The sequence below is a fragment of the Caretta caretta genome, chromosome 6 (assembly GCF_965140235.1).
Source record: "Caretta caretta isolate rCarCar2 chromosome 6, rCarCar1.hap1, whole genome shotgun sequence".
In the NCBI taxonomy this organism is placed as follows: Eukaryota; Metazoa; Chordata; order Testudines; family Cheloniidae; genus Caretta; species Caretta caretta.
This window is the reverse complement of record NC_134211.1, coordinates 85320514-85339471: the sequence shown is the minus strand read 5'-3', so window position 1 is coordinate 85339471 and position 18958 is coordinate 85320514. Positions and strand designations below refer to the sequence as shown.

At 44.9% G+C, this 18958-nt stretch overlaps 1 protein-coding gene across 9 annotated transcripts in view; it reads left to right on the top strand.

The window, feature by feature from the left end:
- Window positions 1-18958, top strand: part of RALGAPA1 (Ral GTPase activating protein catalytic subunit alpha 1) — a 238149-nt gene that overhangs the window by 94521 nt on the left and 124670 nt on the right. For all 9 annotated transcript variants that reach the window (XM_048855930.2, XM_048855931.2, XM_048855932.2 and 6 more), the window contains 4 exons: window positions 3057-3209; window positions 5618-5811; window positions 5919-6017; window positions 6133-6288. In XM_048855930.2, the coding sequence (XP_048711887.1) occupies window positions 3057-3209; window positions 5618-5811; window positions 5919-6017; window positions 6133-6288 (602 nt within the window). The remainder of the gene's footprint in view (window positions 1-3056; window positions 3210-5617; window positions 5812-5918; window positions 6018-6132; window positions 6289-18958) is intronic.

Genomic DNA, 18958 nt, shown 5'->3' with positions numbered 1-18958 from the left:
ATAAATATATTTTAATTTCAAATATTTTCCTATTTATGCTGAAGAATACAGGTAGCAACTTTGCAATTTAGTATATTTTCTGTGTGCAGTGATATTTGAAATTCAGGTATTGTGTTTATTGAAATCCTTATGAAAACTGAGTGAAATAACATGACTAGGAAAAACTTCCTGTTGACTTACATGATCAGCAAATATTGACATAGAGTGCTACGTATATGTTTAGTCTTCTCTGGAAAAACTGACAGATTTATCGTGCAAAACTGTGAGCACGTAATATACTGTATCTCACCGATGAAGTGTTACCAACTACTTTTATCATTACTAGAAAAACAACTAATTTTTTTATATAAATAACTCTTTAAAGTACTCTGGTATACAGTACTTTTTCAGATCAACTTACAGCTACATCATGGGATGCCTGAGACACTCCTGTCTCTTAACGTTCTCTCGGTGTGATTTGTTATGGAGCTTGATGCTTTTGATATGTAAAACGTTAACATATGTGCTGCATACAATCCATGTTCATTTGAATGTTGAGTTATTACATTTTTCTCTTCTCCCCACCCTTTTTAACATGGTAAAAATCAACCTCTTAAGAACTAGATTGTGAGCCTAAAGTGAGTAGACTCCCTTTTGTAGGAAAGAAGCTTCTCCAAGGTGCGTCCTGAGGAGGTGTCTGTTGAGTTTACTAGGGCCAGGTTTTATGGATTCCACAGCCAGGTTCACATCCCTTGTTCTCTAGCTGTTTTGTGTAATGCTGTGCTAGTTGCAAGCCAAGGATCAAACACGCTTGCTACTTTGAAGTTTCTTCTTTGTGACAGGACATCTGTACCCTGGGCTGTTGGGGGCGGGGGGTCCTATAACAAATCAAACGCCTGCATTTTCAGACATATTGAAGACATCTCTACTTTTGGCAGATGAGCCATAGAAATACTCTATTTTCCTTTCCTGAAGCTGTCTTTATACTCAGAGAAGCATGGTATTAGCTTCCTTAGACATTTTTTTCTTAGTTCCCTCCATATTTATAAACTGAAGTGGCTTTGTTCAGTTGTACTCTTGCAGTCTTAATTCTTTCTTTGGCATGGAAGTGTTATGAGGATTAATCTTACTGCCCTTGTTTCCTTGAAATTGTTGACATTTTGGATATTTGTTGGGCCAACGTTTCAGGAATAGGCAATTTTTGTTTCAGAGATAGTTATTTTTGTTGTTTTTAGCTCTGCTTTCCAGTTTTAGTGGGAAATTTTCTTACCGGAAAATTAACAGGAAATGAATGAGTTTGTCAATTATTGTTCATTCAGTTGCATTAGAGCAAAGTGATTCTGCAGTACGCTTTGTAAGAATTAGAGGCAACTGTGAAGGAGTATCCTTCAGTTTTCTCAAAAGAACCCAATGGCTTATCATATTCTGCATAATTAATCTGCCCCTTCCTTTCCAACTCCTATACAGAATTGTTTTGGTCACTATATCTTTCTATGTGGAGAGAGCAGAAAACAGGAGAAGAAATAAAATAAAGTTTATTTTAAGAGGTTTTAAATACAGTACTTAATGTACTCTCTTCCCCATGCCTCCCTCGCACTAAAATAAGTATTTTCTGCTTCTGTGTGGAAAGTTGTACATGTCCTTTTTGGAGAAGTCCTGGAGCTTATTAGCTTGAAATGTGCATTTTAAATAAGGTCTGAGGAAAAGATGGAGAACAAGCAATCAGTAGCTAATAAAAATCCTTTACCTTTTAACTACCAGAGGGAAACAGTTGCAGAGCAGTGCTGAAAGGGGGAAAAATACTTCCCCATGGTATATCAGTGGTGTTCTTCAGACTTTTTTTATTTAATGTCCACTTTCGTGAACTGCTACTATCTTTTTATTATAAGGGCATTAATTATAATTCCATATTTAAAGTTGTGTTGAGGTTTTCACTTGAAGCAGGATAGAAATCCCAGTATTTCACAATTGAGCAATTTAATGTAGTTTCCTGATTTAACATAATTACTGTTCAGACAACAATTGAATTTACTTTAATGCTTTCTGGATATGATCAATCTAACTTTTCAAGAGAGAACAATTAATTAAAAATCATTGTTTTGAAAGTTAGCCTTATCTTTCTTTCTTTCTTTTTTTTTGTTCTGGTAGCTAAATTAGTTACTTTTGGAACTTCACATACATACACGTTTATCTTGACATCTCAAATATAGGCTACATTTGTGTAAATTTTAAAATTCAGAAGTTTCAGCCTTTTCATTGTAACAACTTTATTTATGCTTAGGGAAGCACATGATTTAACCACTGATCTCCCATGTTCTCTGCTACTTTACTAAATAAGCTGCCTGAGCTCTGCTGCTTATGGGGATCTCTAGCCAGCCCCTGACTCAGAGGCAAGGTGAACTGTGAGGCAAGAGAAGCAGAAACCTGCTCTCCTTTCCCAGGCCTGCTGGTAATGGAGACCTGACAAGGATACCAAGAAATAATAAAATATCAGGAGGTGTCTTTGCAGCATTGCTTCCCCAGCACAGAATTTTACTTCCCTTGGTAGTTGAAGGAATAAGAATTTTCATTTAACTACAGTTTGCTTGTTCTTTGAATTTTCTCTGGCCCTATTTTTCACATTCAGGGATTTGGGCACCAATTAAATCATGACTTAAGCATATATGTAAAATCTATACCTGTTGAGAAAAATATTCACTTCATTGGGACTTAAACACATGCTTAAATGCTTTTACTGAATTGGGATCTTGGTGAAGGAAGGTGGGAAGAAACTTGTTTGGCTGAGAACACTGAAAGTATTATCAGAGAAAATAAGTACTTTAAAACTATTTGTACTTAATGTAGACATTTGCCAATTAATCCATTTACATATTTTGGTATCAGGTTATCACTTGCCTGATGACTTCTTTCACAGCACTATTCACATGGACATCTGCTTGTTGTGTATTTCTTTTCTTGGCCAAATATGATTATAAAAAGAGCTCAGGTTTTTTTAATGTTATGTTTAGAAAGCTTTTCAGAAGTTCTAAGAAATAGAAAAGATTTTTAAGGTAACTTTTAAAAAATTGCATTTACAGGCTCTGAAAGTGCTTCTCCAGTCCAGTCTGCTCTTGGATCCCGATCACAGACACCTTCTCCTGCCACTCTGAATGCAGATCATATTGAGCAGAAGGATCTGCAGCTGGATGAGAAGCTCCACCACTCAGTTTTACAGACGCCAGATGACCTAGGCAATATCTGGAATAGAAAACTTTAAAATTGTTCTTTCTTTTTCAATGCAATATAATTAATAGCTAATATCCCTTCAGTATGGAACAGTCTCATACAAGGCTTTTATATTAATTTACATTGATAGATTTTGAAATTTTTGAATGAAAATAAGTTCCTTAAAGTTACAGAAAGCCCTGTGTTTTTTGTATATCACTGCAGGTGCTTATCAGTGGATTATTTGGATTATCAGTCCAAAAAACCTTTTAATGGTTCTTTTTATGTTTAAAATCGCAGCAGTTCAATTTAATGTGCAGAATTATCCAGAACTGCATCTTCACTAATACATAAGTAATGAAGCATCATTACATTTATATGATGCTATAATGTAATATTAGAATATCTGTTGTTTTTCTCTTCTGATTTATACAAACTCTTAGTTGGGGATAAATGGTACCCATTTAATCGTGTGGCACACTTGCTTTGTTGAAATGTTTGGAAGTCTAGAAATTGATAGTTTATGGAAAGGTAACTTTTTCTCTGACCCTATGTGGATCAACTATACCTAACTGCCAAACTTCATGCACAACAAACCCTTAACTACTATGGTGTAAATGCAGTAAAGGTATATAGAGAATATCTACCCTATTGTACATAGCTGCATTTTCCTCCCACATATCATAGATGAACCACTGACCCAAATTCCAGACCCTCCTCTACAACTCACTGACAGACAGAAATAAATATATATATCCTTTTATTTTATCTTAATAGTGTTTTCTCATAACCACTATGTGCGAGATTTTTTTTAAAAGCACAGTATCCAGTTGGGGCCAGATTTTCAAGAGAACGCAGATCCTATTTAGGCATCTAAATAAGTGGCCAGATTTTCAGAAGAGTTCAATATGTTCTGGTGCTGTGAAATGTTTTGAAAATCTGACCATAAGTGTCACAATTGGAGCTGTGGTGCGCCAACACTTTTGACGGTCTCGCCCTTATATAATTGCCTAAATGTGAACTGAGTAGAGAGGATTGGAAATTTTTTGATGGAACATATTTCTGTCAAAAAATGCAAACTTGTCAAAATCAAAACATTCCGTGGGAGCATGTTGATTTTCACAAAATTCCAATGGAAATCAAGCACGTTTCTTTCAAAACCCTGCCTTCCAGAGAGGCAGGTTTCTTTCAGTTTCCTTCTAGCTTGCCTCCCCAGTGTTTGCTCAGGGGTTCTAGGCTTTTGGCTAAGTCCTGGAAGCCCTGACTCTCCCCACATGCCAGGCTACCCAAGGCTCTGGCCAGCTTGGAGAGCCTCAGAAATGTTTTGAAAGGGTGGAAATTTTTTAACTTTTTCAAAACACAATTTTGGAATTCCCATTCTGCAGGAAATTTCAAAATTTTATTTTTTTCCATTTCAGAGCATTGTTTAGTTTGTTTATGAAATTGTGGAAATTCTGGTTTCCAGCCAGCTCCAGTGTGGGGTGGGGTTGGGTGTTTTTGTTTAAAATATGTCTCCAGTTGTGTGTGCTGAGCACTTTAAAATCCTAGGTATTTTGAAAAACTAATCCTATGTATCAAAAATTCAAATCTAACCTCATTCTCTCTCCAAAAAATATATCCTCTGTTTGTAATAAGAGTTTAGATACTGTACCATAAAATATTACATATGGATGGCAGCTGAGATATGGGATAATAGTGAAGTGTGGTTTTTTTTGTTTTTGGAGAAACTACAGCATTGACTATCCTGACTTTCAAGTGCTTGTGCATAATATTTATAATTGACAGTTTTTAATGTTTAATATCAGTTGATAGATATTTACCATTCTTAACTTATTTAGGCTTTTGGGGGGGGCTAAGAAAAGCAGATAAACTATCTGCCAGCTGGAAAAGTAAATTTTGTTTGCTCTATTTTGAAGTGGAGAGAACTGCATCTTGTCTGATGCTTTCAGGCTCCTGGGCTGAGTTACTGAATATTGCCACCTCACTAGCTGACTAAGGAGGGACTAGTGGCAAGATACAGCAGTTCACACTTTCTTCTCTGTTCTCTTCCCTAATTTGCAAGTAAGAGTCGATCGTGGTAAATGCTAAAGAAAAAGGTCCAACTGCTTTAGTGAGTAAGATTTAAAGCCAAAAGCTAATTTTCTGACGATCCTTTGCACAGGGAATGTTGGAGATTTGCATCTTCATTGAAGCAAAAGCATAAATGTCTTTTAGTAAGGAAGAGTAGACTTGTGTAGTTAATTTAATAGCAAGATCAGATGACACAGTGCTAAGGTGGCCAGCTCTATAAGAAATATCTTTATTGTACTTAGTCTACATACATGCCTTATCCATTTATTACTTGTTTTAAGGAAACTATTCAGGATTTAAATATAAGACCTTATCCTACTTTACCAAAGGTCGTTCTTATTGTATGTTTTTTCTCCTATTACAGAAACTAGTGAATTCCCATCAGAATGTTGCAGTGTGATGGCAGGGGGCACCCTTACAGGATGGCATGCAGATGTTGCTACTGTAATGTGGAGACGAATGCTAGGGATTCTGGGAGATGTAAACACCATTATGGATCCTGAAATTCATGCGCAAGTTTTTGATTACTTGTGTGAACTCTGGCAGAACCTGGCTAAGGTACAAGAACCTTCTCTATAAACCAGCTTGATAGGGCAAGAGCTTGAGAATGGATCAAAAACTATAAATTTCTGACATACTGCCTCTGTGTTCTTAAATAATTACAGATCAGAGATAATCTTGGTATTTCAGCTGATAACTTGACTTCACCCTCTCCACCAGTTTTAATTCCACCACTGAGAATTCTAACTCCATGGCTTTTCAAGGTAAATACAATAAACCATTCAGTAGATAAGAGACATTCATATAATATAGAACAATGCTAATATTAACCTGTTACTTCGTTTGTGTAATAAGTACTTTTTTTGTAAAAAACTGTAGGCAACCATGTTGACTGATAAATACAAACAAGGCAAGCTACATGCTTATAAGCTTATTTGTAATACAATGAAGCGAAGACAAGATGTTTCCCCAAACAGGGATTTTTTAACTCATTTTTACAATATAATGCACTGTGGACTTCTTCATGTTGATCAGGTAAGTAGATTTTTTATATATATATTTTTTAAATTCAGATGAGGATGTACAGTATAACTGAAATGGAGTCACTTCTCTATCAGAAAATACTGGGTGGATTTTCAATTAAAATAAGTTGGTAATTAAAAATCAGTACTTTGGCTTATATCCTATTGCTGAGCAATTGCCTTGGTAAATCATGCTCATAGTAATGAGCACAATCATAACCTGCTATACACATTTGTGCAGGGGTGTAAGGAGGCAAAAGGTGCCCCGTTTTTCATCTGCACAGGCTGTGCTATCCATATTAAAGGTTGCAGCATGGAGGAAGGAGAAACAAGCAACTTCTGGGAGACTTCCCTTCCTCCCTTCACTGCACCGACCTTTGCAGTTGGGCTGGTGGGAAAGAAATTGTGCCAAGTACAAAATTGGTTCAGATTGCTACTTCCCTTTCCTCCCATCCCAGGAGCAAAGTAGGAACAAAGGACCATATTGGCTCTGAGTCACAACATGGTTCTTGGTCTGTTACTTGGTTGGTGCAATTACATGCTGCGCCATACCTAGTGCTTGTAGTAAAACCAAAATCTATCTTAGTATACATAATATAAATCTTCACTACTTTGATAGAAATAATTAGCTAATTTTCACAGTATTAACTTCCATTTGATAGGTAGTATTGTCCCTAATTTTCAGTGGAGGAACCTTTTATGAAAAGGTTAAGTGACTGTCAGAGCTGGGTTGAGACCCCTGATGCTGCCAGCTCCCCATTCTATATATAGACCACATCGCTGACCCATGGAAAGTATACCGTACAAAAGGAAACAGTTAACAAACCATACATCATATTAACTTATTCAAATGCATAAAGAAAGTATGATCTTTGCCCAAGATACCATTGTCCTATTTCCATATGGTAATCCAAGCCAATTTAGAATGCTGGTTTTGTTGGAGTATTTTTTTAAAACTTGAAGTGATTAGCATCTTTTTTTTTTTCTTCTTTCTTTCTTTTTCTGGTCAGGATCCCTTCAGTGAAGGTCAAGCTTTTTCCTTATACCTGTCAGATCGGTAATATAGGCAAACTCCCACTCTTCAAGTACTTGCTCATGTCAATTCCATTGTAAGTGTGCACACGCCCACATGCATGGCCATCTGAGATTTTTGCCTTAGCGGTATCCATAGGGCTGGTTGTGTCACCCCCTTGAGTGCTGCGCTCATACGCTGGTATATCAGGCACTGCCAGCTCTACGCCCTCTTGGTTCCTTCTTGACAACTCTGACTAAGGGGCAGGAGGATGGGTAATGGAATGGACATGAGCAACACATCCTTGAAGAACGAAAAGGTGGGTAACTGTTAGGTTTTTTTTACAAACAAATGAAGGCCTATGAGCTGATCAGAGTGAAGACTGAATTCTTTCCGAAAAAGTAGGTAGGAGAAGTTAAAGATCAGATTTGATTTTTATTAGCAGTCTTTCAGTCAAATAAAAATTTTTCATTCCGGAGCTATTAGAGAAGTGTAAGTAGGAGCTTACAAATCCAAAACATTTTGGTACTTTTTCTGAGTTTCACCAGTAACACAATCCTACCTCCATTGGAGTCAGTTACAGTTTTGCCAGTGACTTTGGTAGGAGCAATATCAAGCCCCATACCTCTCTGAAAATACTGGAAGAAGCAATCTTGCAGAGTTAAATGTAGTTGATAATTAGTTGAGAGGTGTAAAGAAATTGAAGGCAAAATACTGCCGTGAAAATCATCTTCATCCCTTGCCACTCAGACCACATCATTCCTTTGTTTGAACTTGTTTTCCAGTTTCCTCTTTTCTGACCTCACTTTTAATCTTCTGATTTTGTCGCTATCTGAGTATTTTCAATGTAATTTAGATTTAATTCCTCGGGGCAGTCTTCATTTGCCTGTAAAATGGCATAGAAACCTCTGGTGCTATGTAACTATAATACGTGTGAACAGTGAGTCCAGGCTACAGCAGACAGCTATACGTTTTTGGTTATTTTGCTTCTTGTAGAGAGATGTAAGTTCCAGTAGTTTCTCTTGCTCACAAAGCAATCTAATAGCTAATTTAGAAAAGTTCTGGTAAGAGAGTGCCTCGTCAGCATAATTTTCAAGACCTTGTTGTAGTAATTAATACAACCAAGGGTATGTCTACACTACAAAATTAGGTCAAATTTCTAGAAGTCGGTTTTGTAGAAAGCGTTTTTATACAGTCGATTGTGTGTCCCCCCCACACAAATGCTCTAAGTGCATGTAGTCAGTGGAGTGTGTCCACAGTACCGAGGCAACTGTCGACTTCTGGAGCATTGCACTGTGGGTAGCTATCCCACAGTTCCCGCAGTCTCCGCCGCCCATTTGAATTCTGGGTAGAAATCCCAGTGCCTGATGGGGCTAAATCATTGTTGCGGGTGGTTCTGGGTACATATCGTCAGGCCACCGTTCCCTCCCACCCTCCGTGAAAGCAAGGGCAGGCAATCATTTTGTGCCTTTTTTCTTGAGTTACCTGTGCAGACGCCATACCACGGCAAGCATGGAGCCCGCTCAGATCACTTTGGCCATTAGGAGCACATAAAACACCACGTGCATTATCCAGCAGTATATGCAGCACCAGAACCTGGCAAAGCGAAACCGGGTGAGTAGGCGACGTCAGCGCGGTGACGAGAGTGATGAGGACATGGACACAGACTTCTCTGAAAGCACGGGCCCTGGCAATGCGGGCATCGTGGTGCTAATGGGGCAGGCTCATGCGGTGGAACGCCGATTCTGGACCGAGGAAACAAGCACAGACTGGTGGGACCACATAGTGTTGGAGGTCTGGGATGATTCCCAGTGGCTGCAAAACTTCGACATGCGTAAGGGCACTTTCATGGAACTTTGTGACTTGCTTTCTCCTGCCCTGAGGTGCAAGAATACCAAGATGAAAGCAGCCCTCACAGTTTAGAAGCGAGTGGCAATAGCCCTGTGGAAGCTTGCAATGCCAGACAGCTACCAGTTAGTCGGGAATCAATTTGGAGTGGGTAAATCTACTGTGGGGGCTGCTGTGAAGCAAATAGCCAACGCAATCAAAGATCTGCTGCTATCCAGGGTAGTGACCCTGGGAAATGTGCAGGTCATAGTGGATGGCTTTGCTGCAATGGGATTCCCTAACTGTGGTGGGGCCATAGACGGAACCCATATCCCTATCTTGGCACCGGAGCACCAAGCCGGCGCGTACATAAACCGCAAGGGGTACTTTTCAATAGTGCTGCAAGCACTGGTGGATCACAAGGGACGTTTCACCAACATCAACGTGGCATGGCCGGGAAAGATACATGATGCTCGCATCTTCAGGAACTCTGGTCTGTTTCAAAAGCTACAAGAAGGGACTTTCTTCCCAGACCAGAAAATAACAGTTGGGGATGTTGAAATGCCTATAGTTATACTTGGGGACCCAGCCTACCCCTTAATGCCCTGGCACCTGAAGCCCTACACAGGCACCCTGGACAGTAGTCAGGAGCTGTTCAGCTATAGACTGAGCAAGTGCAGAATGGTGGTAGAATGTGCATTTGGATGTTTAAAAGCGCACTGGCGCAGTTTACTGACTCGGTTAGACCTCAGCAAAACCAATATTCCCACTGTTATTAGTGCTTGCTGTGCACTCCACAATCTCTGTGAGAGTAAGGGGGAGACGTTTATGGTGGGGTGGGAGGTTGAGGCAAATCGCCTGTCTGCTGGTTCTGCACAGCCAGACACCAGGGCGGTTAGAAGAGCACAGGAGGGTGCGGTGCGCATCAGAGAAGCTTTGAAAACCAGTTTCATGACTGTCCAGGCTATGGTGTGAAAGTTCTGTTTGTTTCTCCTTGATGAAACCCCCGGCCCCTTGCTTCACTCTACTTCCCTGTAAGCTAACCACCTTCCCCTCCTCCCTTTGATCACCACTTGCAGAGGCAATAAAGTCATTGTTGCTTCACATTCATGCATTCTTTATTAATTCATCACACAAATAGGGGGATAACTGCCAAGGTATCCCAGGAGGGATGGTGGAGGAGGGAAGGACAAGGCCACACAGCACTTGAAAAGTTTAAAATTTATTGAATGCCAGCCTTCTGTTGCTTGGGCAATCCTCTGGGGTGGAGTGGCTGGGTGGTCGGAGCCCCCCCACCGCATTCTTGGGCGTCTGGGTGAGGAGGCTATGGAACTTGGGGAAGAGGGCGGTTGGTTACACAGGGGCTGTAGCGGCGGTCTGTGCTCCAGCTGCCTTTCCTGCAGCTCAGCCATATGCTGGAGCATATTAGTTTGATCCTCCAGCAGCCTCAGCATTGAATCCTGCCTCCAGTCATCACACTGCCGCCGCCTTTCAGCTTCAGCCCTCTCTTCAGCCCGCCACCTCTTCTCCCGGTCATTTTGTGATTTCCTGCACTCTGACATTGTCTGCCTCCATGCGTTCGTCTGTGTTCTGTCAGTGTGGGAGGACAGCATGAGCTCAGAGAACATTTCATTGCGAATGCGTTTTTTTCGCCTTCTAATCTTCACTAGCCTCTGGGAAGGAGAAGATCCTGTTGTCTTTGAAACACATGCAGCTGGTGGAGAAAAAAAAAGGGACAGTGATATTTAAAAAGTCACATTTTCTAGAACAATGGGTACACTCTTTCATGGTAAACCTTGCTGTTAACATTACATACATAGCTCATGTGCTTTCCTTCCAAGGTCGCATTTTGCCTCCCCCCGGTACCTGGCTAGCCTCTCCCTCCTCCCCGTGGCTAACAGCCCAGCAGGAACGGGCACCTCTGAATGTCCCCTTAAGAAAAGCACCCTATTTCAACCAGGTGACATGAATGATCACACTCTCCTGAGGATAACACAGAGAGAGAAAGAACGGATGTTGTTTGAACGCCAGCAAACATACACTGCAATGCTTTGTTCTACAATTATTCCCGAGTACATGCTACTGGCCTGGTGTGGTAAAGTGTCCTACCATGGTGGATGGAATAAGGCTGCCCTCCCCAGAAACCTTTTGCAAAGGCTTTGGGAGTATATCCAGGAGAACCACGAATGCCAGGGCAAATTAATCATTAAACATGCTTGCTTTTAAACCATGTATACTATTTTAAAAGGTACTCTCACCAGAGGACCCTTATCCGCCTGGCGGGTCTGGGAGGCAGCCTTGGGTGGGTTCGGGGGTACTAGCTCCAGGTCCAGGGTAAGAAACAGTTCCTGGCTGTCGGGAAAACCAGTTTCTCCACTTGCTTGCTGTGAGCTATCTACAACCTCATCATCATCATCTTCCTCGTTCCCAAACCTGCTTCCATGTTGCCTCCATCTCCATTGAAGGAGTCAAACAACACGGCTGGGGTAGTGGTGGCTGAACCCCCTAAAATGGCATGCAACTCATCATAGAAGCGGCATGTTTTGGGCTCTGACCCGGAGCGGCCGTTCGCCTCTCTGGTTTTCTGGTAGGCTTGCCTCAGCTCCTTAAGTTTCACGCGGCACTGCTTCTGGTCCCTGTTATGGCCTCTTTCCTTCATGCCCTGGGAGATTTTGACAAATGTTTTGGCATTTCGAAAACTGGAACGTAGTTCTGATAGCACGTATTCCTCTCCCCATACAGCGATCAGATCCCATACCTCCCTTTCGGTCCATGCTGGAGCTCTTTTACTCTTCTGGGACTCTATCATGGTCACCTCTGCTGATGAGCTCTGCATGGTCACCTGCAGCTTGCCATGCTGGCCAAACAGGAAATTGAAATTCAAAAGTTCGCGGGCCTTTTCCCGTCTACCTGCCCAGTCCATCTGAGTTGGGAGCACTGTCCAGAGCAGTCACAATGGAGCACTCTGTGATACCTCCCCGAGGCCGATACTGTCTAATTGTGTCCACAGTACCCCAAATTCCATCTAGCAAGGCCGATTTCAGCGCTAATCCCCTTGTCGGGGGTGGAGTAAGGAAATCAATTTTAAGAGCCCTTTAAGTCAAAAAAAGGGTGCAGGGTTAAATCGATTTAACGCTGCTAAATTCGACCTCAACTCCTAGTGTAGACCAGGGCTAAGATTGTTCCCAGACATATGTGATTCAATGGCAGATGGTGAGTGTCGGGCAGGTGGGGGGTGTCCAAGGCCAGCAGTAGCACTTAGCCCAGAATATTGCCACTATGTCACTTAATGGCAAGAGCCAGGATCCTCCTTGCCTAGTGGCTACAGTCTGAGGCACTGCTGCCCCATGGTGAGAGTCAATGGCTGCCTTGCCTAGCAGCTACAGTTCAAGATAATATCACCCAATGGTGAGAGTGAACGGTCACATTGCCTAGTGGCTACAGTATGGATGGGGAAGGAGTAGGGGAACCCAAGCCCACCTTGCTCCACTGTGTTCTGACTTCAAAATAATTGTCATACAGGTGACTTAGGGACTGGCACCCTTACTCCAGTTCCCTGAGTCATTTCCTACCCCCAACTTCTGTTCTTCTCAGTGCCACTGATCTGCCTTGGGATCCCACTTGATGTCCTCTCAGGTCTGTCTGTGGAGCACCTTTTCCTGCTGGCAGTGACTCATCACCCGCAGTCCCTGTAGTTGAAGGTCTGCAGTGGCTTAGCTGTGAGGCCCAGTCCTGGCTTCTTGGAGCCCTGTACAGGAGGCTGCTGCATCCAACTGCTCTCCTGCTCCATCTGCCCAGACTGAACTGAGCTGCTCCCTTTTGAATGCTCCCTCCACTGGGAGCATGCCCAGCTGAGGTGAGGGAGCAAAGCTTCCTGCATCCATAGAAGCTCCCTAACCCTCTCCTCCTCAGTGTGGGGTTGGTAAAACCCATCACAGTAAGGAAGATGTTAGTTCTGGTAAACCTATTCAAATCAGAATCTTCCTATGAGTGATTTAGCAGTGATCTTACATTTTTACAAAAGGAACCTATCTACATTTTTTTCATATATTGTGCTGCTTTTGATTACCTTTCTTTTCCTCTGTCTTAATTTCTCTTTCCCTCATTCCCTGATGCTATTTCTGCCTTATTGAGATATCACTTGTGAGCTTTGTAAAAAATGAAATTTCACTTGTTCCTGTGCAACAGCAAAACGGTTCGTTTCCAATCTTAGGTCTTCCATATGACAGAAGAACTTTGAAATTATCTTCACAAAGTAAACAGAAGGCTGAAGAAATATTAAAGCAATTATATGCTACAGTATTTAGAGTCTTTTTAACTATTATTCAGTGTTGCCATCCAAGTGTTCAAAAGTCATGGGTCAGGCCCCAAAGTCCATAGGATTTAAAAAAAAAAAATTGGCAGTTTTTTCTTGTTTCTGAGCCTTTAGGACACATGTGGGTCATGGTTTCAAGCTTTTCTCCACACCCATGAAGTCTATAAACTTACTGTTTTATGAAAGCTGAGGTTCTCATGAAATAGGAGGACCCAGGAGAGCAGGGGGTGCTTTTTAGAAAAACACCAAATATTGTGAGACTGGGCAACACTGCTATTTTTTCAGAATTTACTGTATTTCCAGGGAACCATTTAGTGTGATTCTTTAGCTGACAGTTGAAATCCTCTCCCTTAGCTGTGCTGTAGGAATTAAATGAAGTAAATTTTCCCCTTATGTTCTTCCTTTTAGAGAAAGGAAATATAGAACAGATCAGTTAGTGTTAAAATGCATGAAAGAAACTAAAGACATTTCGTGGCTTAAATTTTTTTCTTAGTGGCTCATATTTGCGTGAGTAGATGCAGACATGTATTGCACTTAGGTGTATGCGTGGCCAGCGCTCCATAACCAGAGACTTTTGCCTAGCAGTACCCATAGAGGGGCGGCACCATTAGTTTTAGACTAGTTTATTGTATATACTCAGTGTTAGTGGTTAGTAGAGAGTGTTATTTGATAGTGTGCCCTGCTGATGCCCACACCAGAGTTTAAATGTCCTTCATGTGGAGGGGCGATCCCTAACAGTGACCCCCCCCATGAGGTGCTTGCTTTGTCTTGGCAAGGCCCACCTTACAGAGCATTGTTCAATCTGTAGATCATTCAAGAAGTGTACTCGGGTGGCGCAGGGACCTTCCCCTCAAGCAGCATCTGCTTGAACAAGCCATGCATCCTGATCCAGTACTGAAGCCCTCCTCAGGCTGAAGATGGCCCTCAGGCTCTCATTCCAGAGCAAGTGCTTCTCCGAAGAGGCAAAGGAGCTGCTCTCCATTATTGGTGCCAAGGAAGAGGTCTCATAAGACCAATCAGGACTACTCCAGGTCGCGGGGCAACTCCTCTGCCTCACCCAAGAAAAGCACAGACCGGCATGGGACCAGTTCTGGCATGTGGGATGGCACAGATACCAAGTGGGAAGGGCATAAACCCTGTATCATTGACTACAGTGCTGGCCTCCAGGTCCCGAGGAGGGTGATGCCAGTACCAGTCTAGCAGACCTGCTCTACCTTTCCATTCTGTCCTCACCGCTGGTCCAGGACTTTGCGATGCTCGCGCCTTCAGCAGCCCTCCAGTGGAGCGCCCCGCTGAACCTTTGTGCCCCTCAGCACTGCACCTAGACACTTCCTCCTGGTGGTGGGCATGGAGCTGGTACTGGAATCAGTGCGGGGGACATTGGAACCGGGGTTCTCTTTAGCTCTGTTACATTTGACACCTCGGCTGTTCCCATGGGGGCTCTCATCATCCTGGACATCGATGCATTTGGATGCTTTGGTATCACTGTTTGTTCCAGGACCAGTGCTGCCTGCGGCACTGACATGCTCGATACTGACAGCACTGCATTCATCGGGGGAGCTGATTCTTGCCGTGTTTTGGACAGTGGATGAATTGGACTTCCTATTGGCTCCCTCAGGCATTGCTCCACTCATGTCTCCGAGATCCAGGGGCTCTGATTCCAAGTCAATTGTCACCCTCCTGCTACGCATCTCCTAATGAACTCCGGGGGCTGCCAATGGCCCAATGTGGCTCCCAGAATTGGCATGTGGCCAGGACAGAGGTCCTTCGCCAGGCTTCTACTGGTCACCAATGTCCTACCCATATCAGTGGCCACCTTGGACTCAGTGGGACATTCCTCGCTTGCAGAGATCCCACTCTTCATCTTATTCAAAGTTGAAGTCACCTGCCTGGTCAACGGTGGTGACTTTGGATCAGCCAAAAGCCCAGGCATCAGCTGTCTTCCTCCCTGAGAAGCCACCGGAGTCATCACTTCCAGATACATCTTTTTGGGGGGCGGGCGAGAGCCAATTTTTGCTCAGCCAAGACCCTCTTCCTCATTACTGGATGATGCCGTGCTGCCTGGTTCATCCTCCCCTTCTCTTCTGAAGGGCTTTAAGGTGTTCCAGGACCTTTTACTCCACATAGCCACATCACTGGGCATCCAGGCAGAGTTCCTTCAGGAGAGCACACAGAGACTGGTAGATATTCAGTCCACTGTCCCTGGGAGCATGGCAGCTTTTCACATGCCCACCATCAGCAAGTTAGGCACCTAGAGAATTTAGGCACCTCCAGGTTTAGGCAGCAACTGAGTGGGGGTTTTGAGATCTCAGTGGAGCTAAAATATTGGATTTAGGCATCTAAAGTAGCAGTTAGGTGTCTAAATCCCTTTGTGGATCTATCCCACAGAGGTTAAAGGCCTGAACAACTCTGCTCCCATGAAAGTCAATGGTAGAATTTTAACTGATTTGAATGGAGGCAGAATAAGACTTGCTGAAGACGACAGTCAGCATGTAGCTAGGAATTGAACTGAAGAGACCTAACTTCCAGTTTTCCCCTCCTCTAACCACTAAACTACATTTTCTCTCCTACTGAATTGCAAATTTGCATGTTAAGATTGATCATCAAGGTATGCTACAAAGTCTGTCTCTTAGAGAATTTTTTCAGAGAAGGATTATATTCTTTATTTGCATGTGAACTGGGGAGTTTTTTATACTGACTGTATCTTGTCCACATGCAGATTCATAGATTTAAGCAATTCATAGATTCTTAGAGAAATCACAATATGTACCTTATGTGACAGGGTCGGGCCAGATGGCTACAGGAGAGTGATCCTATTGGGATCTGGGAAGTGGGCGGGCTTTCTGCTAAAGGATCCCCCCAGCCTAATAGGGGGATTTAATGGACCTGGACACCAAATAAATACGGGGGACAACTAATGAAATAACAGGGACAGGAGTGTGGTCAAAGGGTCAAACGAAGGGAACCGGCCGGGGACACTGAGCACAGAACCCCGGACAGTGCCCACTGCTCCTCAAAGGCGTCAAGGGAGTCAGTGGACACTGTACAGAGAAACTCTGCCCGGATATGTGAACAGACAGAGGATCAGCGATAGGCCCCACAGTCACAGGAGACTCCATCGGCCAACCTCCTCATCCTAGTTTTATAGATGACCATTTTAGCTAGGGCCAGGAGGAGGTTGACCAGGAGATCCCGTGACTTTGTGAAGCTGCGGATAGGGAGTGCATAAATAAGGTGAGGGGAAAAGTGCAACCAGAAACGTAATAAAATATTCGTGAGGAGCCGGAATAGGGGCTGTAGCCTGGCACACTCCAAATATGTGTGTGCCAGGGTTTCCCTCACGCCGCAAAAGGGGCAGGTGTCTGGAATAGGGGTGAACCACACCAAGTACACGCCCGTGCTCACGGCTCCATGAAGGAGCTGCCAACTGGTATCCCCGGCGGGCCTTGGGACCAAGGTGGAATATAGGCTGGCCCACTGGGGCTCCTTGCCCTCCAGAGGTGGCAGGAGGTCCCGCCATTTTGTATCGGTGTGGGACGTGAGGATGAGGACGTGAAGCATATGGAGCATGAGCGTGTATAGATGTTTCCTTGGCGCGGTCTGGAAGCAGACCAGCTGCAGCTAGTGCAGCCAGCTCACGGTGAAGGGGCGGGGAGGTCGGTTGAGTCCACAGGGCAGGGGCCCGATGGAAAGCTCCGGTGGGCCTGCGGTGGAGGGTGGGCAGGGCGTGCTATCGTGCAGGACCCGGTCGAGGTAAACCCGAGCAGTGGGCGGCAAAGCAGCCCTCACCTCCTGAAGTACGCTCCGGGGAGTACGAGGTCTGGAGAGCCCCATGCGCTGAGCGAGCGTCAGGGGATCTAGCCAGTCTCCCCGGTCGTAGTCCAGGAGTTCTCCGACTCTTGTGACTTCTGCCAGGACCAACCTCTGGCGCACCAAGGGGGACTCCGCCACCTGCACACGGAGCTGGGGTTGTGTAGCAGGGGCTCCGCGAGGAGATCTGCCCCCTCAGTGGCCACCACGGACCTGGTCATTGAAAGCAGTTTCCAGGTCCGGAGGAGGTCCTGGTAGAAGACCGGCAGACCGGAGAGGTCTCGCAGAAGACCTCTTGGATGGAGATAAAGGAGCTGCCAGTTGCATCGGAGCCCTCGGAAGCAGTGCAGGAAGGCATGCGCCAGTATGCTCCACGCCGGACTACCTGCACCATAAAGGAGCCTCTGCAGGGCCTGGAGGCGGAAGACATGGACCTGAGTGTGCAGACACTTCAGGCCTTGCCCTCCCTCCTCCAGCAGTAGATGGAGAACTCCTGCAGGGACCCAGTGCAGTCTTGACCAAAAGAACTCCAGAATCGATGTCCAGAGGTTGGCCAGGAAACCCGGAGCTGGGACCAGTGTGTTGAGCCGGTACCAGAGCATGGACAGGACTAGTTGATTTAAAACCAGCACTCTCCCTCGAAGAGAGAGGCGCCGGAATAGTTCTGTCCATTTCCGGAGCCGGTCTATCACCCTGCCCTCTAAATCGTGCCAGTTCTCCAGCGGAGAGGGATGTGTCACAGAAAGGTAAACGCCGAGATAGAGCAGCAGACCCGCGCTCCACTGGATGGCCTGAAGCGCGGGTGGGAGGGAGCTCGCCTGCCAGCCGTCCCCAACCACCAGGCCAGAGCTCTTGACCAAGTTGACCCGGGCGGAGGAGGCTGCCGAATAGATAGCCTTGCAAGCCTCCACCCGCGCCAAGTCGCCCGGGTCCTGGACCACGAGGAGCACATCATTGGCATACACCGACAGGACCAGCCGCAGCTCTGGCTCCTGCAGCACCAACCCTGTCAACCTCCTGCGGATGAGACAGAGGAAGGGCTCGATCGCCAGAGCATACAGCTGGCCCGAGAGGGGGCACCCCTGCCGTACTCCTCGCCTGAAGCTGACCGGTTCGGTCAGGGTCCAGTTGAGCCTGACCACACACTCTCTGTGGAGGCGTACAGCACCCAGAGAAAACCCGCAAACTGGGATCGGAAGCCAAATGCTTGCAGAGTGCTCAGGAGATACCCGTGGTCCACCCTGTCAAATGCCTTCTCCTGATCCAAGGACAGGAGGGCGAACGACAGACCCTCCCTACACCCAAGTTCCAAAAGGTCCCGGACCAGATATAGGTTGTCAAAGATGCTGCGGCCCGGGACAGTGTAGGTCTGGTCTGGGTGGACCACGTCCGCCAGCACGGACCCTAGCCAGAGCGAGATTGCTTTTGCCGCAACTTTGTAGTCCGTGCTGAGGAGCAAGACGGGATGCCAATTTCGTAAATCGCGGAGGTCCCCTTTCTTTGGCAATAGGGCGAGCATGGCTCCCCTGCACGAAAGAGGGAGGACCCCGCTCTGCAAAGACTCGGCCCAGACGGTGACTAGGTCTGGGCCGAGGACGTCCCAGAACACGTGGTAGAACTCCACGATCAGCCTGTCCATGCCCGGAGATTTATTGGTGGGCATGCGATGGAGGGCTTCCGAGAACTCGGCCAGAGTGAGAGACAGCTCTAGCCAGTCTC